The sequence below is a fragment of the Ictalurus furcatus genome, chromosome 18 (genome assembly GCF_023375685.1).
Source record: "Ictalurus furcatus strain D&B chromosome 18, Billie_1.0, whole genome shotgun sequence".
Classification (NCBI taxonomy): domain Eukaryota; kingdom Metazoa; phylum Chordata; class Actinopteri; order Siluriformes; family Ictaluridae; genus Ictalurus; species Ictalurus furcatus.
Genome location: NC_071272.1, coordinates 8,921,586 through 8,947,430, shown reverse-complemented (window position 1 = coordinate 8,947,430; position 25,845 = coordinate 8,921,586). Strand labels below are relative to the sequence as shown.

The window sequence follows — 25,845 nt, the reverse complement described above, 5'->3', positions numbered from 1 at the left end:
GTAGTGTGTCTTTAAATAACTCAACACTGACCAGATTCTCTGATATCAGACTCGGATCGATAATCGCTGATCATCTAGTATCACGGTTCATAAACTGTCCCCACCCGGGTGCGTTCAAGTGCTGCTGTTATTGTGTTGGTGATGATTTGTGAGCAGAAAGAGACTGATGGAGCTTGCACTCAAGTGCAGTCCTGATTCCATGAAGTGAAATGCATGTGACTGTGTGATCATTTTGGTTTTTTTAAACTAATACTGGAGATATGTTTTTGTTGTTGTTTTGCTTCTTCCCTTATTGTACTTCTTCCACTTATTATTATTATTATTATTATTATTATTATTATTATTATTATTCCAGGTCCTCCAGTGAGAGTGGGTATGAACATCGATATCGCCAGCATAGACATGGTATCAGAAGTCAACATGGTAAGTAGCCTGCGGTGTTAAATCGTTCACTAACACCCAAGGGTTTTATGATTTTATGAAACCGTAATGTCCTCCACCGTGACAGTACAGGTCCATGTCGTGGCACGTGAATGTACGTGTGCACAGATGTAGCTCGCTGTCAGTTTGGGACGAAGCCGCTTTAAAGCGAAACTTGGACTTGTTTGTTGAATGCAGCATGTTTAAGGTGAAAATTTTTCCAACGGTAGAGCGAGGTAACGAAAGCAGTGTTCAACTGAGCGCAACTAAACTACCTGCAGTTCTGAATTAACCTTTAATGTGCTCTGTTAACACCTACAGTGCTGAATTAACTTAGTTTCAAATGAATTTTTATTGCGTTAATAATTATTGTGAAAGCATTCTAACAGTACATACTGTGTTTTAGGGTTGTACACACTGTGTTTTAGGGTTCTACACAGAACCTTTAAGAGTTGCCGAGGAAGCACAGATGAGGAACCTTTAAGGGTTCCAAAGTGGAACTTTATGATCATTCGCATCACTACTACTTCTAATTTCACCTTCAAGCTCTGAGTCTAAGGAGGCGTGTCCTATGTATCTGTCAGTCTCAGTGAAGGAGGCGGGGCTTAACAGGATTAACACCTAGAATGTTAGACTAAACACCTACAGTGTTGAATTAACCTTGAATGTGCTGAGTCAAATAAACACCTACAGTTTTGAGTTGACCTTTAATGTGTTCGGTTAACACCTGCAGTTTAACCCTAAATGTGTTCAGGTAGGACGTATAGTGTTAGTATTAAATTAACCTTCAGTGGGATGACTCAACATGTACAGCCATGCATCATTAAAGTGTGATGGATTGACTTCTACAGTGTTGAATGAAGTCCCATAGTGTTGAAATAAACACCTATAGTGCTGAAGTAACCTTTGATGTGTTGGATTAACACCTACTGGGTTTAATTAGCACCGATCATACTGAATTAAACACCCATCATACCCATGGATTAACAACTATAGTGTTGAATTAAAATGAAATATCGTGAATAGTGCCAATCCAATTAGTTGGATGTTAATTCTACACGGTAGATGTTAATTCAGTACTGATATAGTCGTTTAATTCTATTAGTACTCAGAATAAACCTGGCTTTAAGGTGAAGTCGGCTTTGTCACATTTGATCAGTGGTGCCCTTTACCAAGTGAATAAGATTATGACCCTTTATTATGGACCTGATGGCAGCTGTGTCCCGATTCCTCTGCTGAACCTGTCTCCCTTCCTCAGGTGTACCCGGAACTTTATTACAGTGTGTGAACGCTCTTTGGAACTTAAGTGCACTAAAATCTTCAGAGATAATGAGACGAGGCCGATGAGTAATGTCAGCTGCTGTGAAAGTGTTTATTAGGATCTGATGACGGAAGGAGAGACCGGAGTGTGTTTTATCTGTATGCAAGAGCACCCCCTAGTGATGATGTCTGGGTGTGTGTGTGTGTGTGTGTGTGTGTGTGTGTTATAGCTGTGTGTGTGTGTGTGTGTTATAGCTGTGTGTATGTGTGTGTTATAGCTGTGTGTATGTGTGTGTTATAGCCATGTGTGTGTGTGTGGGTGTGTGTGCGCGTGTGTGTGGGTGTATTAGAGCTGTGTGTGTCTGTGTGTTAGAGGTGCGTGTGTGTGTTAGAGCTGTGTGTGTGTGTGTGTGTCAGAGCTGTGTGTGTGTGTTTTAGAGTTGTGTGTGTGTGTGTGTGTGTTAGAGGTGTGTGTTTGTGTGTGTGTGGGGGTGGGTGTGTTAGATCTGTGTGTGTGTGTGTGGGGTTGTTAGAGCTGTGTGTGTGTGTGTGTGTGTCTGTATTGGTGTGTTAGAGCTGTGTGTGTGTGTGTGTGTGTGTGTCTGTATTGGTGTGTTAGAGCTGTGTGTGTGTGTGTGTCTGTGTTGGTGTGTTAGAGCTGTGTGTGTGTGGGTGTGTTAGAGCTCTGTGTGTGTGTAGGTGTGTTAGAGCTGTGTGTGTGTGGGTGTGTTAGAGCTGTGTGTGTGTGTGGGTGTGTTAGAGCTGTGTGTGTGGGTGTGTTAGAGCTGTGTGTGTGGGTGTGTGTGTGGGTGTGTGTGTGGGTGTGTTAGGGCTCTGTGTGTGTGTGGGTGTATTAGAGCTGTGTGTGTGGGTGTGTGTGGGTGGGTGTGTTAGAGCTGTGTGTGTGGGTGTGTTAGAGCTTTGTGTGTGTGTGGGTGTGTTAGAGCTGTGTGTGGGTGTGTTAGAGCTGTGTGGGTGTGTTAGAGCTGTGTGTGTGTGTGGGTGTGTTAGAGCTGTGTGGGTGTGTTAGAGCTGTGTGTGTGTGTGGGTGTGTTAGAGCTTTGTGTGTGTGTGGGTGTGTTAGAGCTGTGTGTGTGTGTGGGTGTGTTAGAGCTGTGTGTGTGGGTGTGTTAGAGCTTTGTGTGTGTGTGAGTGTGTTAGAGCTGTGTGTGTGTGGGGGGGGGGGTGTGTTAGAGCTTTGTGTGGGTGTGTTAGAGCTGTGTGTGTGTGGGGGGGGGTGTTAGAGCTGTGTTTGAGTGTGGGTGTGTTAGAGCTGTGTGTGTGGGTGTGTTAGAGCTGTGTGTGTGTGGGTGTGTTAGAGCTGTGTGTGGGTGTGTTAGAGCTGTGTGTGTGGGGGGGGTGTTGGAGCTGTGTGTGTGTGTGTGTGTGTGGGTGTGTTAGAGCTGTGTGTGTGTGTGTTAGAGCTGTGTGTGTGTGTGTGTGTGTGTGTGGGTGTGTTAGAGCTGTGTGTATGGGTGTGTTAGAGCTTTGTGTGTGTGTGAGTGTGTTAGAGCTGTGTGTGTGTGTATGTGTGGGGGGGTGTTAGAGCTTTGTGTGGGTGTGTTAGAGCTGTGTGTGTGTGTGGGGGGGGGGTGTTAGAGCTGTGTGTGTGTGTGTGGGTGTGTTAGAGCTGTGTGTGTGTGGGTGTGTTAGAGCTGTGTGTGGGTGTGTTAGAGCTGTGTGTGTGGGGGGGGGTGTTAGAGCTGTGTGTGTGTGTGTGTGTGGGTGTGTTAGAGCTGTGTGTGTGTGGGGGGGTGTTGGAGCTGTGTGTGTGTGGGGGGGCGGATGTTAGAGTTGTGTATGTGTGTGTCTGTGTTGATGTGTTGGAGCTGTGTGTGTGGGGGGGGCGGATGTTAGAGCTGTGTGTGTGTGTGTGGGTGGGTGTGTTAGAGCTGTGTGTGTGTGTGGGTGTGTTAGAGCTGTGTGTGGGGGATGGTGGGTGTGTTAGATCTGTGTGTGTGTATGGGTGTGTTAGATCTGTGTGTGTGTGTGGGGGGGGTGTTAGAGCTCTGTGTGTGTGTGGGGGGGGGTGTTAGAGCTGTGTGTGGGGGGGTAGGTGTTAGAGCTGTGTGTGTTGGTTTATGCGTGGGGGGGGTGTTAGAGCTGTGTGTGGGTGTGTTAGAGCTGTGTGTGTGTGTGGGGGGGGGTGTTAGAGCTGTGTGTGTGTGTGTGTGTTAGAGCTGTGTGTGTGTGTGTGGGTGTGTTAGATCTGTGTGTGTGGGTGTGTTAGAGCTGTGTGTGTGTGTGGGGGGGGTGTTAGATCTGTGTGTGTGTGTGGGGGGGGGTGTTAGATCTGTGTGTGTGTGGGGGGGTGTTAGATCTGTGTGTGGGTGGGTGTGTTAGATCTGTGTGGGGGGGTGTTAGAGCTGTGTGTGTGTGTGTGGGGGGTGTTAGATCTGTGTGTGTGTGGGTGTGTTAGATCTGTGTGTGTGTGGGGGGTGTTAGAGCTGCGTGTGGGGGGGCAGGTGTTAGAGCTGTGTGTGTGTATGTGTGTGTGTGTGTGGGGGGGGGGTGTTAGAGCAGTGTGTGTGTGGGGGGGGGGTGTTAGAGCTGTGTGTGTGTGTGTGTGTCTGTGTTGGTGTGTTAGAGCTGTGTGTGGGGGGGTGTTAGAGCTGTGTGTGTGTGTGTGTGGGTGTGTTAGAGCTGTGTGTGTGTGTGTGTGTGTGTGTGTGGGTGTGTTAGAGCTGTGTGTGTGGGTGTGTTAGAGCTGTGTGGGGGGTGTAAGAGCTGTGTGTGTGTGTGTGTGTGGTTAAGACAGTGGTTAAGGTTCAGTTAGCATTACTGAAGGTTTAATGTGAAGAAGTTGTGTTCCTGTGTGTGTTTCATTGCTGTGATATTTTATCGTTAGAAAGCGACGACTCTTGTTCTTTTTTGCGTGTTTGTTTTTTCAAAAAAAACTTGTTTTTTCTTTTATTGCGAAATAATTTTTTGTTAATTTTTTTTCTCAGAACTCAGTACATAAAAATATAATAATAAAAAAAGAACCTCTCATTGAAAGCTCAACAGATAGATATTTATTTCAGCAGTTTTTCGACTCAAGACTGTGTTAACTGAAACCGAGGACCTTAGAAGAAAACTTTAAGCTTCTCCCACTTTGCACGATTGTGTCACGTCATATATCTTTACAAAGATTTTTTTCCTGCTTTATACATGGGTTTACATCTCAGCAGCAGCAGCAGCTCGTGGCGTTAGGTTTTGGTGTTGCAGGACGACGTTAACGAGGACGTAGCCTGGAGCGGGATGAAGTCTAGACGCTATCATGCTCACGCTACAGACGACTGGCGAGTGAAAGTTTAGAGCAAGCCTGTAATTTACAGAAGATGATATTCGACAACACAAGTTTATTACATTTAATTCCAATTATTTTTTATAAATCTTGCTTTAAGAATCACGCTTACTAGAGTGAAAAAGTGAAATCGCTTTTTATTTTTAGAACCAAATATCAAAAATCTTCTAAAAGCTATTAGATCAGTTATATATATAGAATTTATCAAAATGTTAATAATTCATGGATTATATTCTGACAAAAGGGGAACTGTATTTCCGAATAAACTGTTCTGTAAAAGACTTTTTTTTCAGAAGTGTCTAATTTGAACTGTAACTTCATAACACCAAAAAAGATTAGATTTCTTTATTTATTTATTATGCAAATGTATGCATATTTAATTCAATGAAACCTCATTTATATAAATGTACATTTCCGAACAAATATTTGCAAGAATTTTATTAATTGACTGGTAAAAATTCCATTTAAAAAATGACTTTGTACTCTTAAAATTGGGTTCTTTAAGGGCTCACAAGATGATTAAAGGTTCTTAAAAAGGTTCCTAAAAGGTTCGACTTGAAACAACTGTTGTGTGTATACAGAACCTTTGAAGGTTCTCTGAAGGACAGCCAAGGAACCCTTAAGAGCTCTTAATTTTCAAACTTTCACCATAAGGAGGTGTGACCTGTCAATCATAGTGAAGGAGGTGTGGCCTCTGTACCTGTCAATCATAGTGAAGGAGGTGTGGCCTCTGTACCTGTCAGTCATAGTGAAGCAGGTGTGGCCTCTGTGCCTGTGTGTCACAGTGAAGGAGGCGTGGCCTTTGTACCTGTCAGTCGCAGTGAAGGAGGTGTGGTCTCTGTCTGTCAGTCACAGTGAAGGAGGTGTGGTCTTTGTCAGTCACAGTGAAGGAGGTGTGGTCTCTGTACCTGTCAGTCATAATGAAGGAGGTGTGGCCTCTGTGTAAGTCAGTCATAGTGAATGAGGCGTGGTCTCGTGTGTGTGTTTGTGTCTATGTGTGTGTGTGTGTGTGTTAGTGAGAGAGAGAGAGAGAGAGAGAGAGAGAGAGAGAGTTTAAATAATGTTATTACAAGGCCAAGGCCCGTGTCTCGCTGCGCTGAAAGCTCAGTGTTTGTACTCGCTCATCTGGATTAAACATTTATTTTGCACTACGCTAACGTTACACAGCTCCCTGCGGCTAACACACTCTCGACCCTGACACTGCAAGCGAGGGATCAGTGAACACAGCCGAGATTAACGGGGGAAAATAAAGAGACGCAGAGCTGGACAGGACTGAGGAGCTGAACACAAATGACTAATAAACAACCACATCCCATTTATTATATAAACAAACAATTAAATAAATGCAAACTTTTCCATAAATTCTTAATTAGAATTAGCAAATTACTTAATAATCATGTTTTAATCATTGTAATTAGTCATGGTATTGTTGTTTAACAGAATTCTGTAGTAGATATACTGTACATAAATACATACATTAGATAAATTACTTTTAATATATATAATTAATTAATTAACAAATTTATTAATCATAGACTTGGGTATTAGGTGTGACTTTGAAATTGGCATTAGTGATTTTGTAATAATTTTAAATGCAATAATTTCATTTTCGTATGATTTCTTTTTAATAAACTTGTCTATTTTATATACAAATCCTAAGAGAAATGCTAAACTGGTAGCTATAAATTCCATTACTTATTAGCTGCATTATCCTTGCAACATAATGAGATATTTTAAAGAATATTTCCTATTTTAATTATTTAATGACAGCAAATAATGGTTAAAAATTCAGTTGTCCTGAAGTACAGAGAGATGCTTAAAGCACAGCAAGTTTTGGAAGCGTGGCAGTGAACATTTTTATTTCTCTTGAACTTTTATTAAATGGTGAAAATGGATCATTAGGGTGGAGCGCATTACTCTACAGTAAGAATTTTGCAGCAGGTATGATGTGATTACAGCACGATTTATAAAAAGTTACACATGATTACAGGTAGTGGAGCTGAGGCTAAAGCTTCCTGACATTGTGTTTTCTGGGGAGGTCGTGTTCTTCTCACTGCTTCAGGCTGGACATGATTCATGATGGAGATGTTGAAAATACAGATAAAAGAGCAAAAGTGAAACCAAGGGCTAAAATGGTCCAGCATTGCAGAGCTGATTTTTATTTCTCTCAGACTTGCGGTTCTTTAGGATTTTACCAGGTTGATCAAATCAGACATTATCATGACAGTAAAATTAGATCCAATTTCTAGTACAGAATTAGACCTTATCATGATGGTACAATCAAATCAAATTATGATGGTACAATTAGATATTTTCATGGTGGTACAATCCGACCTGGTCATGATGGTACAATTCATATCCAATCATGGTGGTACAGTCAGACCTGATCATGGTTGTACAATTCAGATCCAATTGTGATGGTACAATTAGTTCTGATCATATTTGTACAATCAGATCCTTTCGTGATAGTCCAGTCAGATTCCATCGAGATGGTACAATCAGAACTGAAAATGCTGGTATCTTGACAAACACTATTTGCTAATCTTGAGTCTGCACCATACAGACTCCGGTGAGCTGGTGTTGAGAAGTGTTTTTTGTTTGCTTTATAAAAAAAAAAGCAGAATCCCATAGGAAGCTGGACTACTGTTTCACCAAATAAGAATGTAAGGCATTCAATAAAGGTGAAGATAAAGGTGAGTGTGTGATCTTCATTGATCCAAACAGGTCCACAGAATACAAAATTTCCAAGAGGAATGTTATTTATTGATGTTCTGAGGATAAAGACATCATAAAGAAAGTTTCTCAGAAACCAAAAGAGGGCATGAGAACCTGAGAATGGCAAGAAATCAGCTTGAGATTGCAGTTCAGAAACATATATAAATATAAACTTGCTTGAAATGTCAACCAGTTTTGGAGAGGTAATAATAAGGCAAAATGTGTGTGTGTGTGTGTGTGTGTGTCATATGATCAGCCATAATATAAAAAACACCTGCTTAATATTGTGTAGGTCCTCCTTGTGCCACCAAAACAGCTATGACCACTGAGGCATGGACTCCACAAGATCTCTGAAGTTGTGCTGTGGTATCTGGCACCAAGACATTAGCAGCAGATCCTTTAAGTGCTACAAGATGTGAGGTGGGGCCTCCATGTATCGGACTTGTTTGTCCAGCACATTCCACAGACGCTCGATTGGATTGAGATCTGGGGAATTTGGAGGACGAGTCAACACCTTGAACTCTTTTTCATGTTCCTCAAAACCATTCCTGAACAATTTTTGCAGTGTGGCAAGACCCATTATACTGCTGAAAGAGGTCACTGACATTAGGGAATACCGTTGCCATGAAGGGGTGTACTCGGGTCTGCCGCAATGCTTATGTATGTGTCAAAGTAACATCCATATGAATGCCAGGACCCATGGTTTCCCAGCAGAACATTGCCCAGAGCATCACACTGCCTCTGCCAGCTCATCTGCAGCAACGTGATTCATCAGACCAGGCCACCTTCTTCCATTGCTCCATGGTCCAGTTCTGATGCTCACATGCTCATTGTAGGAGCTTTAGGTGGTGGACAGTGGTCAGCATGGGCACTCTGCCCTGTCTGCAGCTACGCAGCTCCGTATGCACTGTGTGTTGTGATACCTTTCTATCAACATTAACATTTTCAGCAATTTGTGCTACAGTAGTTCTTCTGTATGATCGGACCAGACAGGGTCACCTTCGCTCCCCACACGCATCAGTGAGCTTTGGGTGCCCATGACTTCTTGAGCATCAGTGAATGTTTGCACCTTATCTCATAGCTGTGTACGAGTCCCTCAGTTGTCCTCAGTGTGAAAAGATGTATCTCAACATCATATAGTTGCTGTTGTAAAGGGGTCAAATACGCAGAAGATGCTGGAAAAGTAAAGAATGTGCTGGACCTGGAGGATTTTTCTGAAGAACAGTGGGCAGGACAAACAAGGGACTCATGAACAACTATCACAAACAATAATATAAACAATGTATATATATATATATTATATATAATATGTGTGTGTGTGTGTGTGTGTGTGTGTACAATCTGTACAGAATGACTCTACTCTAGTCTTAAACCATAGAGACCAAGGCAAGTCCAGATTTCCATGTCATAAACTCTAGTCGAGTCCAAACTCCCAAACTGACAAGGCTGAGTCAATACTTGAGTCAATTCAGTCAAGTCAGAGTCAAGTCCATTGTCACAATTTGTAGAGACTAAGTCAAGTCTAGAGTGCAAGGCCACAATGTCTGAATTGAGTCCAGAGTCACAAGCCATTAAGACTGAGTCACAAGCTAAGAGGCCAAGTCTAGAGACACAAATGAAAGAGTCAAATCCAGAGGCAAATTAGATTAGTAGTTCAAAGTCAGACTCAAGTTCAGAGTCCCAAGCTGTATAGAGCAAGTATAGTCCAGAGTGCAAGGCTGTAAAGTTCCAGTCAAGTCATATCCCAAATCAATTTGAGTCTAGAGTCCAAAGTCTAAGTCTAGAGTCACATCCAGAGACCGACTTGAGCCCAGGGCCCCTAAACTGTCGAGACAGAGTTGAGTCCAGAGTCCCAGATTATTATTAAGTCCAGAATTCAGAAGTCAAGTCCAAAGTCCTAAACTGTAGAGCCTGACTCAAGTCCAAAGTCCCAAGCCATAGAGATTGAGTACATTGTAGAATACCTGTAAGTAAAATGATCTGCCACCCAAATGGAGGTCCCTTAGTGATCTACTTTCATTGATGTACAGGGTAGAGGGAGCTGATACAGATGGGATACATGCAGCATGTATATACTATATCTGTGGTTCTCAAACTGGGGGCTGCCAGATGGTGCAGAGGGGGGCCGCATAGAAATTCTAGAACATTGTTTTTTATTATTATTATTATTATTATTTTACCTGTATGTAAGTCAGGATTGTGAATGTTTACACTATGATGTACATAAAAATGACACTCATAAAACCTAAGACTATTTAAAATGGATAAGTTTTTAGATAGAGGACGTGGTCTCTTATACAGAAGAGCCTAGTGTGAAAAAAACGAATCTGAGAAAATCTGACGACTCTAGGGGGCCACAAAGGGACACACCCTGCACAAGGGGGCCCTCACGTCGAAAAAAATTGAGAACCACTGTACTATATACTGCATTTCCTGATTTTAAACCTCATATTTGCCTTGCTTGGTATGTAAGTGTTGAGTCTATTAGCATGTTCTTGTTTGCTCAGAGCTGAATTATGTGCTCGGTACACTCATTCTCTCTCGTGTGTGATCAACTGAGCCGCTGCTTCAATATGCTCGCAACACAACTGAGAAACCTCCATATGGCTTAAATTAGATATAAATAAGGCAGTTTGCATGATGGCTTAGTGAGCAGCTGCTGTCTGAAAGAGTGTAGAAGACAAGATGAGGTGGTGCTGATTGAATCGCTCCCTTTCACTTCTGGCTAAATATATTAGTCAATTATATTTAAGCTGTTTCTTATTAGCATCCGTATCGGTCTTCTATCTCTTCAATATAACTTAATATATTTCCATTTTTTTACAGCAAAAAATCATATCACTAATAATGTTTAGATAATTACCGCTTTCTTCCACTTTTCCATTTTTTATGACTCATAAGTCTAGAAGTCAAAGTCATGATATGGATCATAAACGTTTGAAGTTGGAGTCAAGTTACGAATCATAAAGTCAGTTGGTGAGTCATAAGCGCTGTAGTTTGAATCAAGTTGTAAATCACAGGCTTTTAAGTTACATTTTAAGAGTTTAGTTTAAGAGTAGTTTAAGAGTATGTTGAAAATCATAAGCATTTGAAACACTTGTTAATTTGCCAATCATAAGCTTTAAAACATGAGTCCAGTTGCGAGTCAGATTATTTTAAACTGGAGTTGAATTTTAAGTTTTCAAGTTGGAGTCAAATTGCGAATCACAAGTTTTGAAGTCTGAATCAAATTCTGAATCATAAGCGTTACTGATTGAGTCAAATTGAGAATCATAAGATTTGAAGATTGAGTCTAATTGTGAATTATAAGATTTGAAGACTGAGTCTAATTGTGAATCATAAGCTTTACAGATAGAGTCAAAGTGCGAACCATAAGATTTGAAGACTGAGCCAAATTGTGAATCATAAGATTTGAATACTGAGTCAAATTGTGATTAATATGATTTGAAGACTGAGTCAAATTGTGAATTATAAGATTTGAAGGCTGAGTCAAATTGTGAATCATAAGATATGAAGACTGAGTCTAATTTTGAATAATAAGATTTAAAGACTGAGTCAAATTGTGAGTCATAAGATTTGAAGACTGGGTCAAATTGTGAATTATAAGATTTGAAGGCTGAGTCAAATTGTGAATCATAAGATTTGAAGACTGAGTCAAATTGTGAGTCATAAGATTTGAAGACTGAGTCAAATTGTGAATTATAAGATTTGAAGACTAAGTCAAATTGAAAATCATAAGATTTGAAGACTGAGTCAAATTGTGAATTATAAGATTTGAAGACTGCGTCAAATTGAGTCATAAGATTTGAAGACTGAGTCAAATTGTGAATCATAAGATTTGAAGACTGCGTCAAATTGAGTCATAAGATTTGAAGACTGAGTCAAATTGTGAATCATAAGATTTGAAGACTGAGTCAAATTGTGAGTCATAAGATTTGAAGACTTAGTCAAATTGTGAATCATAAGCTTTACAGATTGAGTCAGTCTTAGTCGAGTTATTTCAGTAGAGAAAAATTTATACTTACACACTATTATACTGTGTCACGTTATTCAAATACATTATTCTTAAGCTACAGACATTTTCCCTTATATTTCATTAATTTATCAGTTTTGCCTAATCTGTAAATATTAACTGTTATTAACTACTAGACTGTTTTTTTTTTTTGCATCGTTGTCACTTTAATTGCAGCTTTTAAATCCAAAATTAAATCTGAACCATATTTCTACATTTCTGGACGTTTGTGATGTTTGTGTTAATGCTGGAGGGAGAACCGGTGGATTAATGACTGTCAGCATGTGGCTGTAACCTTTTCAAAACACTGCGACTGTATGGGTTCGTGTGTGTGTGTGTGTGTGTGTGTGTATATATCTGGGCCTTATTAAAAGGCTGTACATGATTCATCAACATGAGTCAAGGCAGTGGGTTTAAAGCCGTGGCTGATTATGCGAGTACGATGTTGCAGTCATATTATTATACATTATTATATAATCCAACAAACGCTACACAACATTTCGGAATTGAACAAGGCTTTTTTTTTATCTTCTGAGGAGATTGAAAATGTTGAATTTAGAGATGATCACTGTGTAATGCTCGAAAACAAATCAGATTATCATAAGCCATGCCAAGTTTACTGTCATAACAGAGACGGAAACAAGATTTTATTATTATTATTATTTCTTGCTAGGGCTGGATGATTTGACAAAAAATATTTCTACAGTACACAATGTATATTACAGTATACTGTATAGGTTTGCTAACAAACTGGCAGCAAAATAGTAGTGTTGTACTAGAGAAAATACAAAAATAAACAAAAACATTGACAATAGCAATTACAATGATTGCAAGTAGATTTGTACTGATAAAATAATAATGTAAATGAAATCTATTAGTAATTAAAAATTTAATAATGACACATCTGTGTAGTCAAGTACATCCTTAAAAAAATGAAAATTAAAAACAAGATAATGCGCAATGACTTCCTGAAGAGTCCTAAAGGTAGTGATAAATGCTCAGAAACAATAAGTACGCTCAAAATGGTTCTCCAGGGGTCTTTTAAGCGTTCAATACTCTTAAATAGAAATTTTAAGAGTTCCCCTAAAAGGACGACCAAAGAATTCAGAAGCTAAATGTTCTAGCCTGAATTCCTGCATTTACTCAGCGTCAATACAACCCCTTTTATCCCCCCTTCTCTGAGGATTTATTGGTTTACAGCGTTGGTGTAAATGTCCAGCTCCATTAGCTCCCATTCCGTCCACACACTCGGCCGGTTCCATCATTTTGGAGTGTAACGCAGCACCTGTCATGTGGTTCTGTGGTGTGGAACTGAATCCACTGTGAGTCAGATAATTGTTTACTCATAAAACCTTTAGCAACACATTTTTTTGTCGCTGTGGTGCTGGTACAGAGGGAGACAACCGGACAAATCGTATAAACCTGATAGATAGTGAGCGAACAATGCAGCGTTTACGGTTGATCAAATAATAAAAGGAAAAGGAGGCGACGAGCTGAGCGAGTCAGGAGTGAAAATCACACATGGATACTGAGCTGGTGAATAAGTAAAGGTGTTAAGGTATTCTATCACTGAGAACCTTCATTTCTCTAGTTGTGTGCATTTCAAAACTTCCTGTACCCGTCTGTTATGCTTCAGAAAGAGGGCGTGTACGTATTCCAGCCTTTTATTTCTCTCTCTTCAAATGAATAAGACAACGTACTGACACTGACACTGGAGACTCCTTCCATAAATGTTTTATCTTTTTCTGGTCTCCTTTTATGGATACCTTTTGTTGGCGTCACAAACAAAATAACCAACTGATAAAAATATAAAAATATATATATTAAAAATATGTAAAGAAAAACAGACAAGCAGAAAGAACCTTGTGTAAATGTGGTGAAAATGTTTAGAATTAGAAGATGAAAACGGATGAGCTTCGGTGTGTTTGTCCAGCATTTGACCTCAAAATGTAGTTTGTTTTGCCTTCAAAGCAGGTAAATCCACATCGTTCCACCACACACCGGAGTATAAGTCTTAAAAGTCCGACATTCATTTGAGGTGGAATTAATATCTTGAGTTGTTTCCGCTTTTTTATTTATTTATTTTTGTAATTAAGTAGCATGTAATGTACATGAATAGTATTTTAATAAATGTAAGTGTTATATAAAAGTCTGAGAATTATTCAGGGTGAAATTATTTAGTTGAAAAATCGATTTGCGATGTTGAAGCAAATTGGTGAATTTAATGATCTACTGCCTCATTTGCATATGTAAATATGCTCATTGTAATAGAAAGAAAAATTTGCATCGTTCAGCAGGTTCAGCTGTATTTTTATTACAAGGAAAAGGAAATAAATAATAATACCTGGCCTGTTACATTTTCAGAGCAGAAAATTGATAAATAATTTGTTTTATTAGTGTGTGTGTGTGTGTGTGTGTGTGTGTGTGAGAGAGAGAGAGAGAGAGAGAGAGAGAGAGAGAGAGCGAGAGAGAGTCAGAAACCCAGCTGCTGATGCATTAAGTGAAAATTTTGGGTGTAAAAATCATTAAAACTTTATAGAATATCACTGATGATGAGCACGAGTCTCAAATCCCTCACTTAAGATTAGGCGCATTTCATTTCACTTTAAGGAACAGCTGCGAGAGTTCTCCAGGTGGAAGTCGGCGTAACATTCTCCATTTACACCGCCATTAGGCTAATGAACGTCGATCCAAACGAGCGCAGTAAGCACCGTGTTTAGCCACTTGCTAATTGTCGTAATGGCCGCCGTTGGACTTTAATGTTCCCCCATATTCTTTTCCGACCGCTTTGATCAAATATCAGAACCGTAATAAACCTTTTTACGCTCTGGCTCTCATTATTGAGCTAATGAAACACACCGAGGTTTTGTTCTGTTTAAGAGCCAACCGATGTTAATGTTAATGTTTTCTCACTGAACAAATTAACGGGAGGTCGTAGAACCGTAGACTCGGGACTATATCCGTGTTCTTCATCTGATTGCTGTTAAACTCATCACCTCGGCGTTCCTCAAGCTCCTGATGGGAAACTCTGTGAAATGAAGTGGCTCTAAACTGAAATGGAGACGCATGAATGGAATACGTCACATGCTACAACATGAATATGCTAATTAAGCTAATAAAACCACCCTGTTAAAAACTTAAGTTTATACTGAACCCTTAAGGCTTCTTCGGTTTCTATGTGGAATCCTACCCTTTTTTTTTTGGAAGCTAAGAATGCTTATTTAATGATCCCTTAAATAACTAAAGTGTATACTTCAGCACGGAGTTCCTCTTTCAGAGAGGTTTTAAAATCCTTAATTATAGAAGAACCCTGTTCTAAGAGTTCCTCATTGGTTCTTCTATAATTAAGGGTTCTAAAACTGTGCAAGAAAAACTAGCATAAGGGAACAGAAATGAACTTGAAAACTTTATTTATTATGTATTATTATATTCGTTATTAAATATTATTGTAAAGTATAACATTTTTGTAACTGTTGGTCTATGTTTTAAACTATACTTTAGCATTAGCATTTTCATGAACCAACCGGAATTTGACAAATTTTGCTTTGTTTGTCTCTTGTATTTATTATATAATGTTTAATAACATTACTATTATTGACAGATGCTTGGTGACGTTTCTCCCTGTTCACTTCAGCTTCAGTTAAATGCCGTTATCTTCTCACCCTTTAGCGAGAATTAGCGTAAAGTTCTGGACGAAACAGTCATAGCGTCGTTCTCAGCCGACTCTTCAGCTCCGTCATTACAGACTGGACTCGACTCGACTCGACGCTCGGTGCTCAGAGCTTCCACTCGTCTGGTGCTTAAGCGCAGAGAGCTGTCAGGGTTAATTAGTGATAAAAGAGTCACGTTCTTTTTTAATCTCTTAACTCTTTGTAACTACTGCTACCAATGTCACGAGCATCTAATTAAAGTCTAAAAAAATTAAAGCCTAAACACGAGTTTCATTATATTTCTAATTAATTTAATAAATTATTTTTAACATTTTTAATGTTTTAATTTTTTAATGAAGGAAGGAGTGGAGGAGGTTTTTGTTGTGTTTAATTACATTTCAGAAAGTTATTAATACATTAATAACATTACACACAGCACCAAAATTTCTACTATACAATAACCTGTAACATTTCTGTAACTAACTAAAGCAGCATAAAAATAAAATAAAAATAAAATCTGAAATGAACCATCTAAAAAATAAATAAATAAAAGGGTCAAAACAATAAAATCAAACAAAAGCAAAAAAAATGAAATTAAAAAAAATTATATATATATAATTATATATTGTATATATATAATTATTCTTTCCCTTTATATATATATATATATATATATATATATATATATATATATATATATATATATATACACACACATATACACACATATACACGGAAAGGGAAAGTCAATAATAATACTTGAATGTATTTCAAAATTTAAAATAAAATAAAAAAGTAAATTAAACCTACTGACCTACTTTTTTAATAAATAAAATTGTTAAAACATTAAAATAAAACAAACAGACAAAAGTAAAACAATACAATCAAATAATGCTCGAAAGATCAAAAATGAAATGAAATGAAATGAAATGAAATGAAACAGATCATTTGACCCTCTTTACTTTAAAAATTAAAACATATGGACAGTCAAAAAGGGAAAATAACTCAAATAAAACAACGAAACAAAAAGAAAATAGAAAGTAATATTAGGAAGGTCAAAAATAAATAAAAGGAAATAAACAAATACTTGGAAAGTCATACGGGGAATAAAACAAAATAAAATACAAAATAATGCATAAAGTACATTGAAGAATGTTTTGTGGCTTTAATGCTGACAGAACTCATTTAAACTCCATTATCACACTTCCTTTGTAAACATTCGTAGCCTAATGCTAATGCTAACACTGGACATGCTAAGAGCGGTTACATGAGCTGGAGATCAGTGTGAAATCCATCAGTGTGGCCATGTCACATTCTTCTAAACTTCTAATGACCTCTCAGCTTTACACCTTTTACATCAGTTACCACAGCAATGTGACTGTTTGTGTGTGTGTGTGTGTGTGTGTGTGTGTGTGTAAGAATTTGAGGCGGGTTTATGGTTTCTTGTTGCCTGGAGACAGAGACGGACACAGAAGTGTGATAATGAGAATAAATAAAGTTCCGAGTAGAAGAAGTGAGGTAATATATTAAAAAAATAAAACTTTTATAAAACTTGTGTTACAAAAAGTTCCTTTTGTCAAATTCTACAAATGGTCCAAATAAAAGACTGAAAAGTTTATCTTAAAAGTTTACTAACGTGAGGGGTTTTTGTGTGAGTTAGTTGTTCTCGATAGCTGTGACGAGAAACTGAAACACCTGTGTGTGTGTGTGTTTATGTAATGAAAAGTGATAAATGCTGTATAAACCTATAAACATGGTCTCGGCTGTGCCTCCTGGGTGGGCGGGATATACTGTCTCTCTCTCCCCTTGTCAATCAAAGTAACACTAGCCAATCATGGACATTTGTGAACTCGTGTATGCAGAAGATGGTAGAGAGCGCTTTCCTCTGAAAAGGTGTGTGTGTTACTGTTTGGCTTCAAATCCAACACATCTGTCCGTAAATATATTAATTAATTAATTAATTAATTAAAACAAATAAAAACAAGGAAGGTCACTAGAGGGAAAAAAAATCTATAAAAATGAAATAAAAATAACATTTAGGAAGGGCAAAAAGAAAAAAGATCAAAGTAAATAATAATAGGAAGAACGACATGAAAAATAACGTAAAATAAAACAAGGAAGGTCAAAAGAAAAAAAACAATAGAATAAATGAAAAGAAAATATTACTAGGAATAGAAATAAATAAATAACATACGAATAAACTAAAATTTTAAATAGAAAGGTACAAAAACGGTTGCTAATCCAAAGCTGACTGATGGCTTTTTAAATAGCGTGTCCAATCACACAATGTTAGCGCTGATATGAATGGAACTCATTTAAGAAGCTTTTCTTTAAGATGCTGTTTATTGCTAATTAATCTAATAAATCATGTAGTATTAATGTTAACTCAGATTAGCGCAATGCTAACCCCAGTGTCGAGTTAAACCATGTAGAGTGCGTGTTATAGCTAATACACCTCGCAGCTCTGCGCTAGTCGTTAGTTTGTTAGCGCTGGATATATTTCCTGCACTGTAAAGCGTTCGCGTGTTTCTTCTACTGCTCCTCATCGACTCGCTGCACTTCTTCCACAGCTGTCATCCTCTTTTCCTTGTGCCCGCTCTCATTCTGCCTGAGCCAACACCCCTCCCCCTTCCCCCGCCACTCGCATCACTTCCTCCTCTTCTCTCTTTCATCCTCTCCATCATCATCATCATCATCATCACTGCTCTGCTCCAGAGCTCTTTGATCAGCTGCATCCGAAGCCACTCGCTGTGAATCGAAGCATCTTCCTAAAACCTCAGCCAAGATTTTTAATTAAATATCCGGGACGCAGCCGAGCAGCTGGAGACACTCACATCGGAGTGACGGAGCGGGAAACTGGGCCGCCGTCGACAGGAAGTAGCACACGAATAAAACTCTACCTTCAAATATATCAACACCCCGCTGAAGGATTTAGCGTATGCTAATGTTAGCGTTGTCTGGTTGACCTGGGGTTTGTTTGTTTGTTTGTTTTTTTCATCCAATTCAGGTATTTTTTGTGCGAGATCTAAATGATTGTGCTTTCCCATGATGCACTGCATGTCAGGGTGTAAAAAAGACGTCTTATACAGTAATAAGGTTAAAATCATGAAAGATTAAAAAAAAAAAAAAAACATGACCCATACTCCCTAAAAATAAATAGAATATATATATAGAGAGAGAGAATAGAAAATAAAATAAAAAAAACAATAAAATAAAACAAAACAGGGAAGGTTTCAGAAAAAAACAGAAAATAAAATCTAATAAAATTAAAAAGAATACTAAGAAGGGCAAATGGAAAATATTTGTACAGCAATAAAGTTAATTACAATAAAACAAGGACGGTCAAATTAATGTAATTAATAAATTAATATTTTTTTTAAAAAAACAATACAAGGAAATAAAATGAATTACAATTTTAAAATAGAATTTAGGACAGTCAAAAGAAAATATTCATATTAAATTAAATAATAATAAAAAAGACCAAAAGAAAAAAAAAAATAGTAAAATAAATAAATTAATTTTAAATATGTGTGCGTGTGTGTGTGTTTGACCATGACCTCTCTGCACCATCTTTAAAAAAAAAATGAATGGACCAATCAGACATCACTTTATGACAGGACGTGACCTCGTTTCGACTCTTTATAATTAGTTTTAATTAGAATTGGACAGAACACGTTAATTCTCTGGCAGTAAAAATGGAATAAACGTGTGCTGTAGTGAAACACGCTGTTCAGGTTCGTTAGCTCGAATTCTGATATGACGTTAAATAATGCGCTAACGAGGTTTTCCAGGCTTTTATTATGAAAAGCTAACGTGCTAATGAGCCCTTCAGTGGTCTTCCAGCTAAATGCTAATTCCAGTGAACAGATTCTCCTGCTGTTTGTTGTGCAGATATGACAGATGGAGGACATGTACAGATGAGGAGAAAGAAGAAGAAAGATGAAAGGAGTTAATAAGGCGAGGCAGGATGAGAGTATGAAATCATCATCACCATCATCATCATCATCATCTCACCCACTAAAGATGTCGAAAATTCAGAAAAAAAATTTACACTGAGGCATAAAACAGTTTTTATTCCTTATACATCAAGTTTAATGCTAAATCTTTCACAGAATTTCTGATGATAGCTAAATGCTAGCTTGCTAACAAGGCTTTTTTTCAATCCTTGTCCGATGTTAGGCCGTTTTACAAATGCTAACTCGTTAACAACAACCTCCTTCACAAGGCTTTTTTAGGCTTTATTATTAACGCTAACTTGCTAACAAGAATTTTTAAAGGAAATTTTTCCCACGTATTGCTGTTTTTTAAAAAACCTACTAGCGCAGCTTTTTAGGCCTGACCCCTGATCTCGCTCTAGTCTTAACTCTAAATACCTCATGATCATGTTTATTTATATTTTTGAATCTTTATAACTAAACGTGAACTTGTTTTTTGAGGTGTTTTTGTCAGACCTGATTGTTCACAAGACATCTTTAGGTCTTATTAATTAATACTTGCTAACTGGACTGACTCAGGAATCCTAAGTATTACATTGTGACTTCTTAAAATGGCTTCCTGAGGCATTATTGCTAAAAGCTAACTCAGTAGCTAACAGAATTCTCCCTCAACACCTTTACACTTTACATCTGAAACTCATTATTAAGGGCTTTTGAGGCATTTTGGATGTCTTATTACTAAATACTAACTCGCTAACACTTTATGAAGACTTGCTAAGTTAAGCTTTATTGCTAAAAATATTGTCCTTGTAACTGTACATCATCTTTATATCAAGGTTGTGGTTTTTTAGGCCTTTTTACTCAGTGCTAACTCGCTAATCTTTTTCACTTGTTACAAAATGCTAATTTGCTAACATTTTTAAAGACTTGTTATTAAACACTGACTTTTGAGAGTTTTCTTTAGAGCTTATTTTTTAGGCCCAATTACTACAAGCTAACTTACTAATAGAACTTTTTGAGGCATTATTGTTAAATGCTAAGTCCGTTTACAAGGCTTTTTGAGGTTTATTTTTGAGGAAGCTTTCTCATAGAAAGTTTGCTACTAAACTCAAGACTTCTTAAGACTTTTTGAGGCTAACATGCTAAGAGGCTTTTTAAAGGCTTGATACTACATGCTAAGAGACTAGTATGTCCTTTTGAGGCCTAATTGCTAACCGGTGCAGATCGTTAGCAGATGGTGGTTGAGAGAGACAGCGAGGCGTTTTGAAATCGATTCCTGGCTGTGTGTGTGTGTGTGGTGAGAGTATAAGCTGAAGCGTGAGCGGCTCACACACTCGGCCGTGTTTGTGTCTGTCGAGAGGATTGACAGCGTATTGTCGAGCGGTGCTCAGTGTTTGATGTTAATCTCTCCTCCTCCTCCTCCTCCTACTACTGTAGTCTTTCTCTAACGAGAGCAAGTTAATGGCCGCTGATGGTTTCTTCTGCACATTGTGGAGCCGCTTCATCAGATTTGGGCAGTGCCCGGCTTACCAACCATCACTTTAACAGCCGAGGTTATTACTAAATTGGAGTCTCTCTCTCTCTCTGTCTCTCTCTCACACACACACACACACACAAACACACACATTGCACACATAGGGGTCAAAGGTCAGGATTACACTGAAACGCCTTCAGTTGAATTTCCCTGCAGGATTTTACTCCCTAATAAACCCTGAGTGTTGTGGAGTTTCTCTTTAATATTCTCTCAGAAAGAGGAACAGCCTCCTCCTCATCCTCAGCCTCCTCAGCCTCATCCTCCTCCTCAGCCTCCTGCTCCTCCTCCTCCTCATCTTCCTCCTCCTCCTCATCTTCCTCATCCTCCTCATCCTCCTCCTCCTCAGCCTCCTCATCCTCCTCAGCCTCCTCCTCATCCTCCTCATCCTCCTCAGCCTCCCCCTCAGCCTCCTCATCCTCCTCCTCCTCAGCCTCATCCTCCTCCTCAGCCTCCTCCTCATCCTCCTCCTCATCCTCCTCCTCAGCCTCATCCTCCTCATCCTCCTCCTCATCCTCATCATCCTCATCCTCATCCTCCTCCTCAGCATTTCCCCACGAGGATAAAATCACCTTCATTAAGTTACAGTAATAAAAGATTAACAAATTTCACACTAACATCACGGAGCAATGCTGAAGACTTAACACCAGTCCTGTATTGAGCTAAAACTGTCTTTTCCTTCTTTCCTTTTTTCTTTTCCCTTCCTTTTACTTCCTTCTTTTCTTTTCTTTTCTTTATCCTTTCCTTCATGTTCCTTTTTCCAATGTTTTTCCTTTAATTTATTCTTTCCTTTCTTTTCTTTTCCTTAATGTCTTTCTTTTCTTTTCTTTGATGTCTTTCTTTTATTTTCTTTACTTTAATGTCTTTCTTTTCTTGTCTTGTCTTTAATGTATTTTCTTTGATGTCTCTTTTCTTTAATATTTTTCTTTTCTTTGATGTCTGTCTTTCCTCTTCTTTTCCTTTCCCCTGTCTGGATAAGCCTCTAGATGAATGAGAGTAGTTTAGAAGGAATAGTGTTGGGTTTTGGAGTTTGTGTAAATCAGGACTCTGTGTGTTGTCTCTGTGTTTAAAGTCTAATTACACTAAAGCTTTATTACTCCATTTTCCTAACTAAAGGAGGTGACTAATTAAAAGTAGAGCAGAATGTACTGGAGTTCCACACAGCGAGGCTCAGCCCACACACACACACACTCACACACACACACGTGGCTCATTGGTGTGGGTTTCAGAGGTGAGAACAGTTTGTCTAAAATGTGAAACTAAAGCGATGGATGTGGAGAACGTTGCTAGGTTACCGCTCGCTCAGAGATTTCATTAAATGCCGTATATTTATAGTAATGCATTATAACACAATCAAACCCAACAAACAGTTCAGAACGCTTACATCATTTAAAGTCTTTATTTATTAAACTTATATTTTATTCTCTTCACCTAAATGATTTAGAAATAATTGTTTGTGGTTACAAATATAAACATAATATTTGAAATTAAGCGACTATAACTAAAAACGGGCTGTTGCTATAGAAACGATAACATATTAGAACGAGCGCATTAATATAAACCTGCGCTACTGTCAGAGCCGCTGTTATAGAAAACTAATCAACACCTTCTGACCAATCAGGATCCAGGATTTCTCCAATAAAACCTAAAAACCATAATATGAGTATACAGGAAGTAAAACATTCCCTGAATCGATTGAGCCTCAGCGATGGCTCTGTGTGTGTGTGTGTGTGTGTGTGAAAGTGATGGAGACAGTGTGTTTTCATCATTCCGCCTGTCTGAACACATTACGCTCTCGTTTGAGCGAGAAACAGTGGACTGGACATAAGAGAGTCGGAGTAGCTCACGCTGATAGCGCGAGACGGCGAAGAACCGCCGCGATGATATCATCAACCACTGTGTGACCTCACGGAGCTTAGTACGTTCGCACTTAACCAGCTGTAAATGTTGTTTATTTGGAGTGTAGCCAGCATGCTAGTTCCTCTAGAACACCACACACAGCAGGTCTCAGTGTGATGGTGGAAGCTGTTTAAACAATAAATAAATAAAATTCGTCCCTCCCATCCTTCGTCCTTTCTCGTTAAATTAACGCCATTTTTCTGAAGACGTTATTATGCAAGCGTGCTCTCACTTCATGGATGAGTCACAAATTGTCGTGTCAAGTTTGGATCAGTGAAACGCAGTTTAACATCAGGACGTGAAGTCAAGGGCGAGTGAAAAAGATAAAGCCCTGTTCAGACAGGATTAGTTTTCCACGTGAAGTTTAGTTTTACACATGTTTAAATGCAGAACAATAAAATATACATGACGTTTATGTAAACAATATAGAGATGAGGGTGTTCCTCAAACACGTTATGGTCATGTGACCTACTGATGCTCAATTATCCCATCTGAATAAAGTTGATTGACAGACACTTTTAGAAATAAAGGATCTTCAGGGGTTCTTAGCTTCCAAAAAAAGGGTTCTACTTTAATTCGCAACCCTTTCTGATACCTTTACGCTGACTGAGAACCAGGACCTTCTGTGGTGGAAACTAGTGGAACAGTTCTAGTTTAGGTACCGTTGTCAATGGAAATGGGCTGTGGAGGGTGTGGCATTTTACTCTCCGGTCACCATTCCAATATTTAGGAGAACATACCGTTGTACGAGATTATTTTAGAACCTTGGTTATAGCGCACACCTCACTAAACATCAGTCACAGGACTGTGACACTGTAATTACATTTGGTAAATGTTTTAGGAACCGTGAGTAATAGAGATGCCACTGATCTGATACCCAGGATCAAGATCAGGATCGGGATCAGAATAAGTGTTAGGATAAGGAACAGAATCAGGACCAGGATCAGAGTCAGGATCAGGAACAGGACAAGGATCAGAGTCAGGATCAGGAACAGGACAAGGATCAGAATCAGGATTAGAATCAAGATCAGGATCAGGACCAGGTTCAGATTAAGAATCAGGATCAGAATCAGGATCAATCAGAATCAGAGTCAGAATCAATCAGGATAAGAATCAGGATCAGGATCAGGATTGGGCCGATAGCAGCAAAATATGGATCAGGTTTCAAAGGGGGAAAAGGGGATGAATTTTATTTGATAGTGTAACAAATGGAAAATATTAGATTTGAGTTTAGATTTTTTAAATGAAAATGGAGTACAGTTTAATTACACACTGTTTTACTTTTTACATTTGAGCTTATTCTAAACACATTCCCTGAGTAAAACCTGAACTGGATGTTATTAATTACATACAAAATGAAGCTGAGGAGAAAAAGAAGCGGAGGATGAACAGAGGAACTCGTGAGCCATGATTCAGTTTTTCACCAAATCAGCGTTTGTGGAGCATTTGAGGAGCATTCATGGAGTGTTTGTGGAGCATTTGAGGAGCGTTCATGGAGTGTTTGTGGAGCATTTGAGGAGCGTTCATGGAGTGTTTGCGGAGCATTTGAGGAGCGTTCATGGAGTGTTTGTGGAGCATTTGAGGAGCATTCATGGAGTGTTTGTGGAGCATTTGAGGAGCGTTCATGGATTGTTTGTGGAGTGTTTGAGGAGCATTTGAGGAGCATTCGTGGAGTGTTTGTGGAGCATTTGAGGAGCGTTCATGGAGTGTTTGTGGAGCATTTGAGGAGCATTCATGGAGCGTTTGTGGAGCATTTGCGGAGCATTTGAGGAGCATTCATGGAGTGTTTGTGGAGCATTTGAGGAGCATTCATGGAGCGTTTGTGGAGCATTTGCGGAGCATTTGAGGAGCATTCATGGAGTGTTTGTGGAGCATTTGAGGAGCGTTCATGGAGTGTTTGTGGAGCATTTGAGGAGCATTCATGGAGTGTTTGTGGAGCATTTGAGGAGCATTCATGGAGTGTTTGTGGAGCATTTGAGGAGCGTTCATGGAGTGTTTGTAGAGCATTTGAGGAGCATTCATGGAGTGTTTGTGGAGCATTTGAGGAGCATTCATGGAGCGTTTGTGGAGCATTTGAGGAGCATTCATGGAGTGTTTGTGGAGCATTTGAGGAGCGTTCATGGAGTGTTTGTGGAGCATTTGAGGAGCATTCATGGAGTGTTTGTGGAGCATTTGAGGAGCGTTCATGGAGTGTTTGTGGAGTGTTTGTGGAGCATTTGAGGAGCATTCATGGAGTGTTTGTGGAGCATTTGAGGAGCATTCATGGAGCGTTTGCGGAGCGTTTGAGGAGCGTTCATGGAGTGTTTGTGGAGCGTTTGAGGAGCATTCATGGAGCGTTTGTGGAGCATTTGAGGAGCATTCATGGAGTGTTTGTGGAGCATTTGAGGAGCGTTCATGGAGTGTTTGTGGAGCATTTGAGGAGCATTCATGGAGTGTTTGTGGAGCATTTGAGGAGCGTTCATGGAGTGTTTGTGGAGTGTTTGTGGAGCATTTGAGGAGCATTCATGGAGCGTTTGTGGAGCATTTGAGGAGCATTCATGGAGTGTTTGTGGAGCATTTGAGGAGCGTTCATGGAGTGTTTGTGGAGCATTTGAGGAGCATTCATGGAGTGTTTGTGGAGCATTTGAGGAGCGTTCATGGAGTGTTTGTGGAGTGTTTGTGGAGCATTTGAGGAGCATTCATGGAGTGTTTGTGGAGCATTTGAGGAGCATTCATGGAGCGTTTGCGGAGCGTTTGAGGAGCGTTCATGGAGTGTTTGTGGAGCGTTTGAGGAGCATTCATGGAGCGTTTGTGGAGCATTTGAGGAGCATTCGTGGAAAGTTTGTGAAGCATTTGAGGAGCATTTGTGGACTGTTTGTGGAGCGTTTGAGGAGCATTTGAGGAGCATTCATGGAGTGTTTGTGGAGCATTTGAGGAGCGTTCATGGAGTGTTTGTGGAGTGTTTGTGGAGCATTTGAGGAGCATTCATGGAGCGTTTGTGGAGCATTTGAGGAGCATTCATGGAGTGTTTGTGGAGCATTTGAGGAGCGTTCATGGAGTGTTTGTGGAGCATTTGAGGAGCATTCATGGAGTGTTTGTGGAGCATTTGAGGAGCGTTCATGGAGTGTTTGTGGAGTGTTTGTGGAGCATTTGAGGAG

The 25,845-nt window shown here is 39.2% G+C and overlaps 1 protein-coding gene across 2 annotated transcripts in view; it reads left to right on the top strand.

Moving 5' to 3' along the window:
• The window catches only part of LOC128622571 (gamma-aminobutyric acid receptor subunit beta-2), an 84,529-nt gene that overhangs the window by 504 nt on the left and 58,180 nt on the right, over positions 1-25,845 (top strand). For both annotated transcript variants that reach the window (XM_053649190.1, XM_053649189.1), the window contains exon 3: positions 356-423. In XM_053649190.1, the coding sequence (XP_053505165.1) occupies positions 356-423 (68 nt within the window). The remainder of the gene's footprint in view (positions 1-355; positions 424-25,845) is intronic.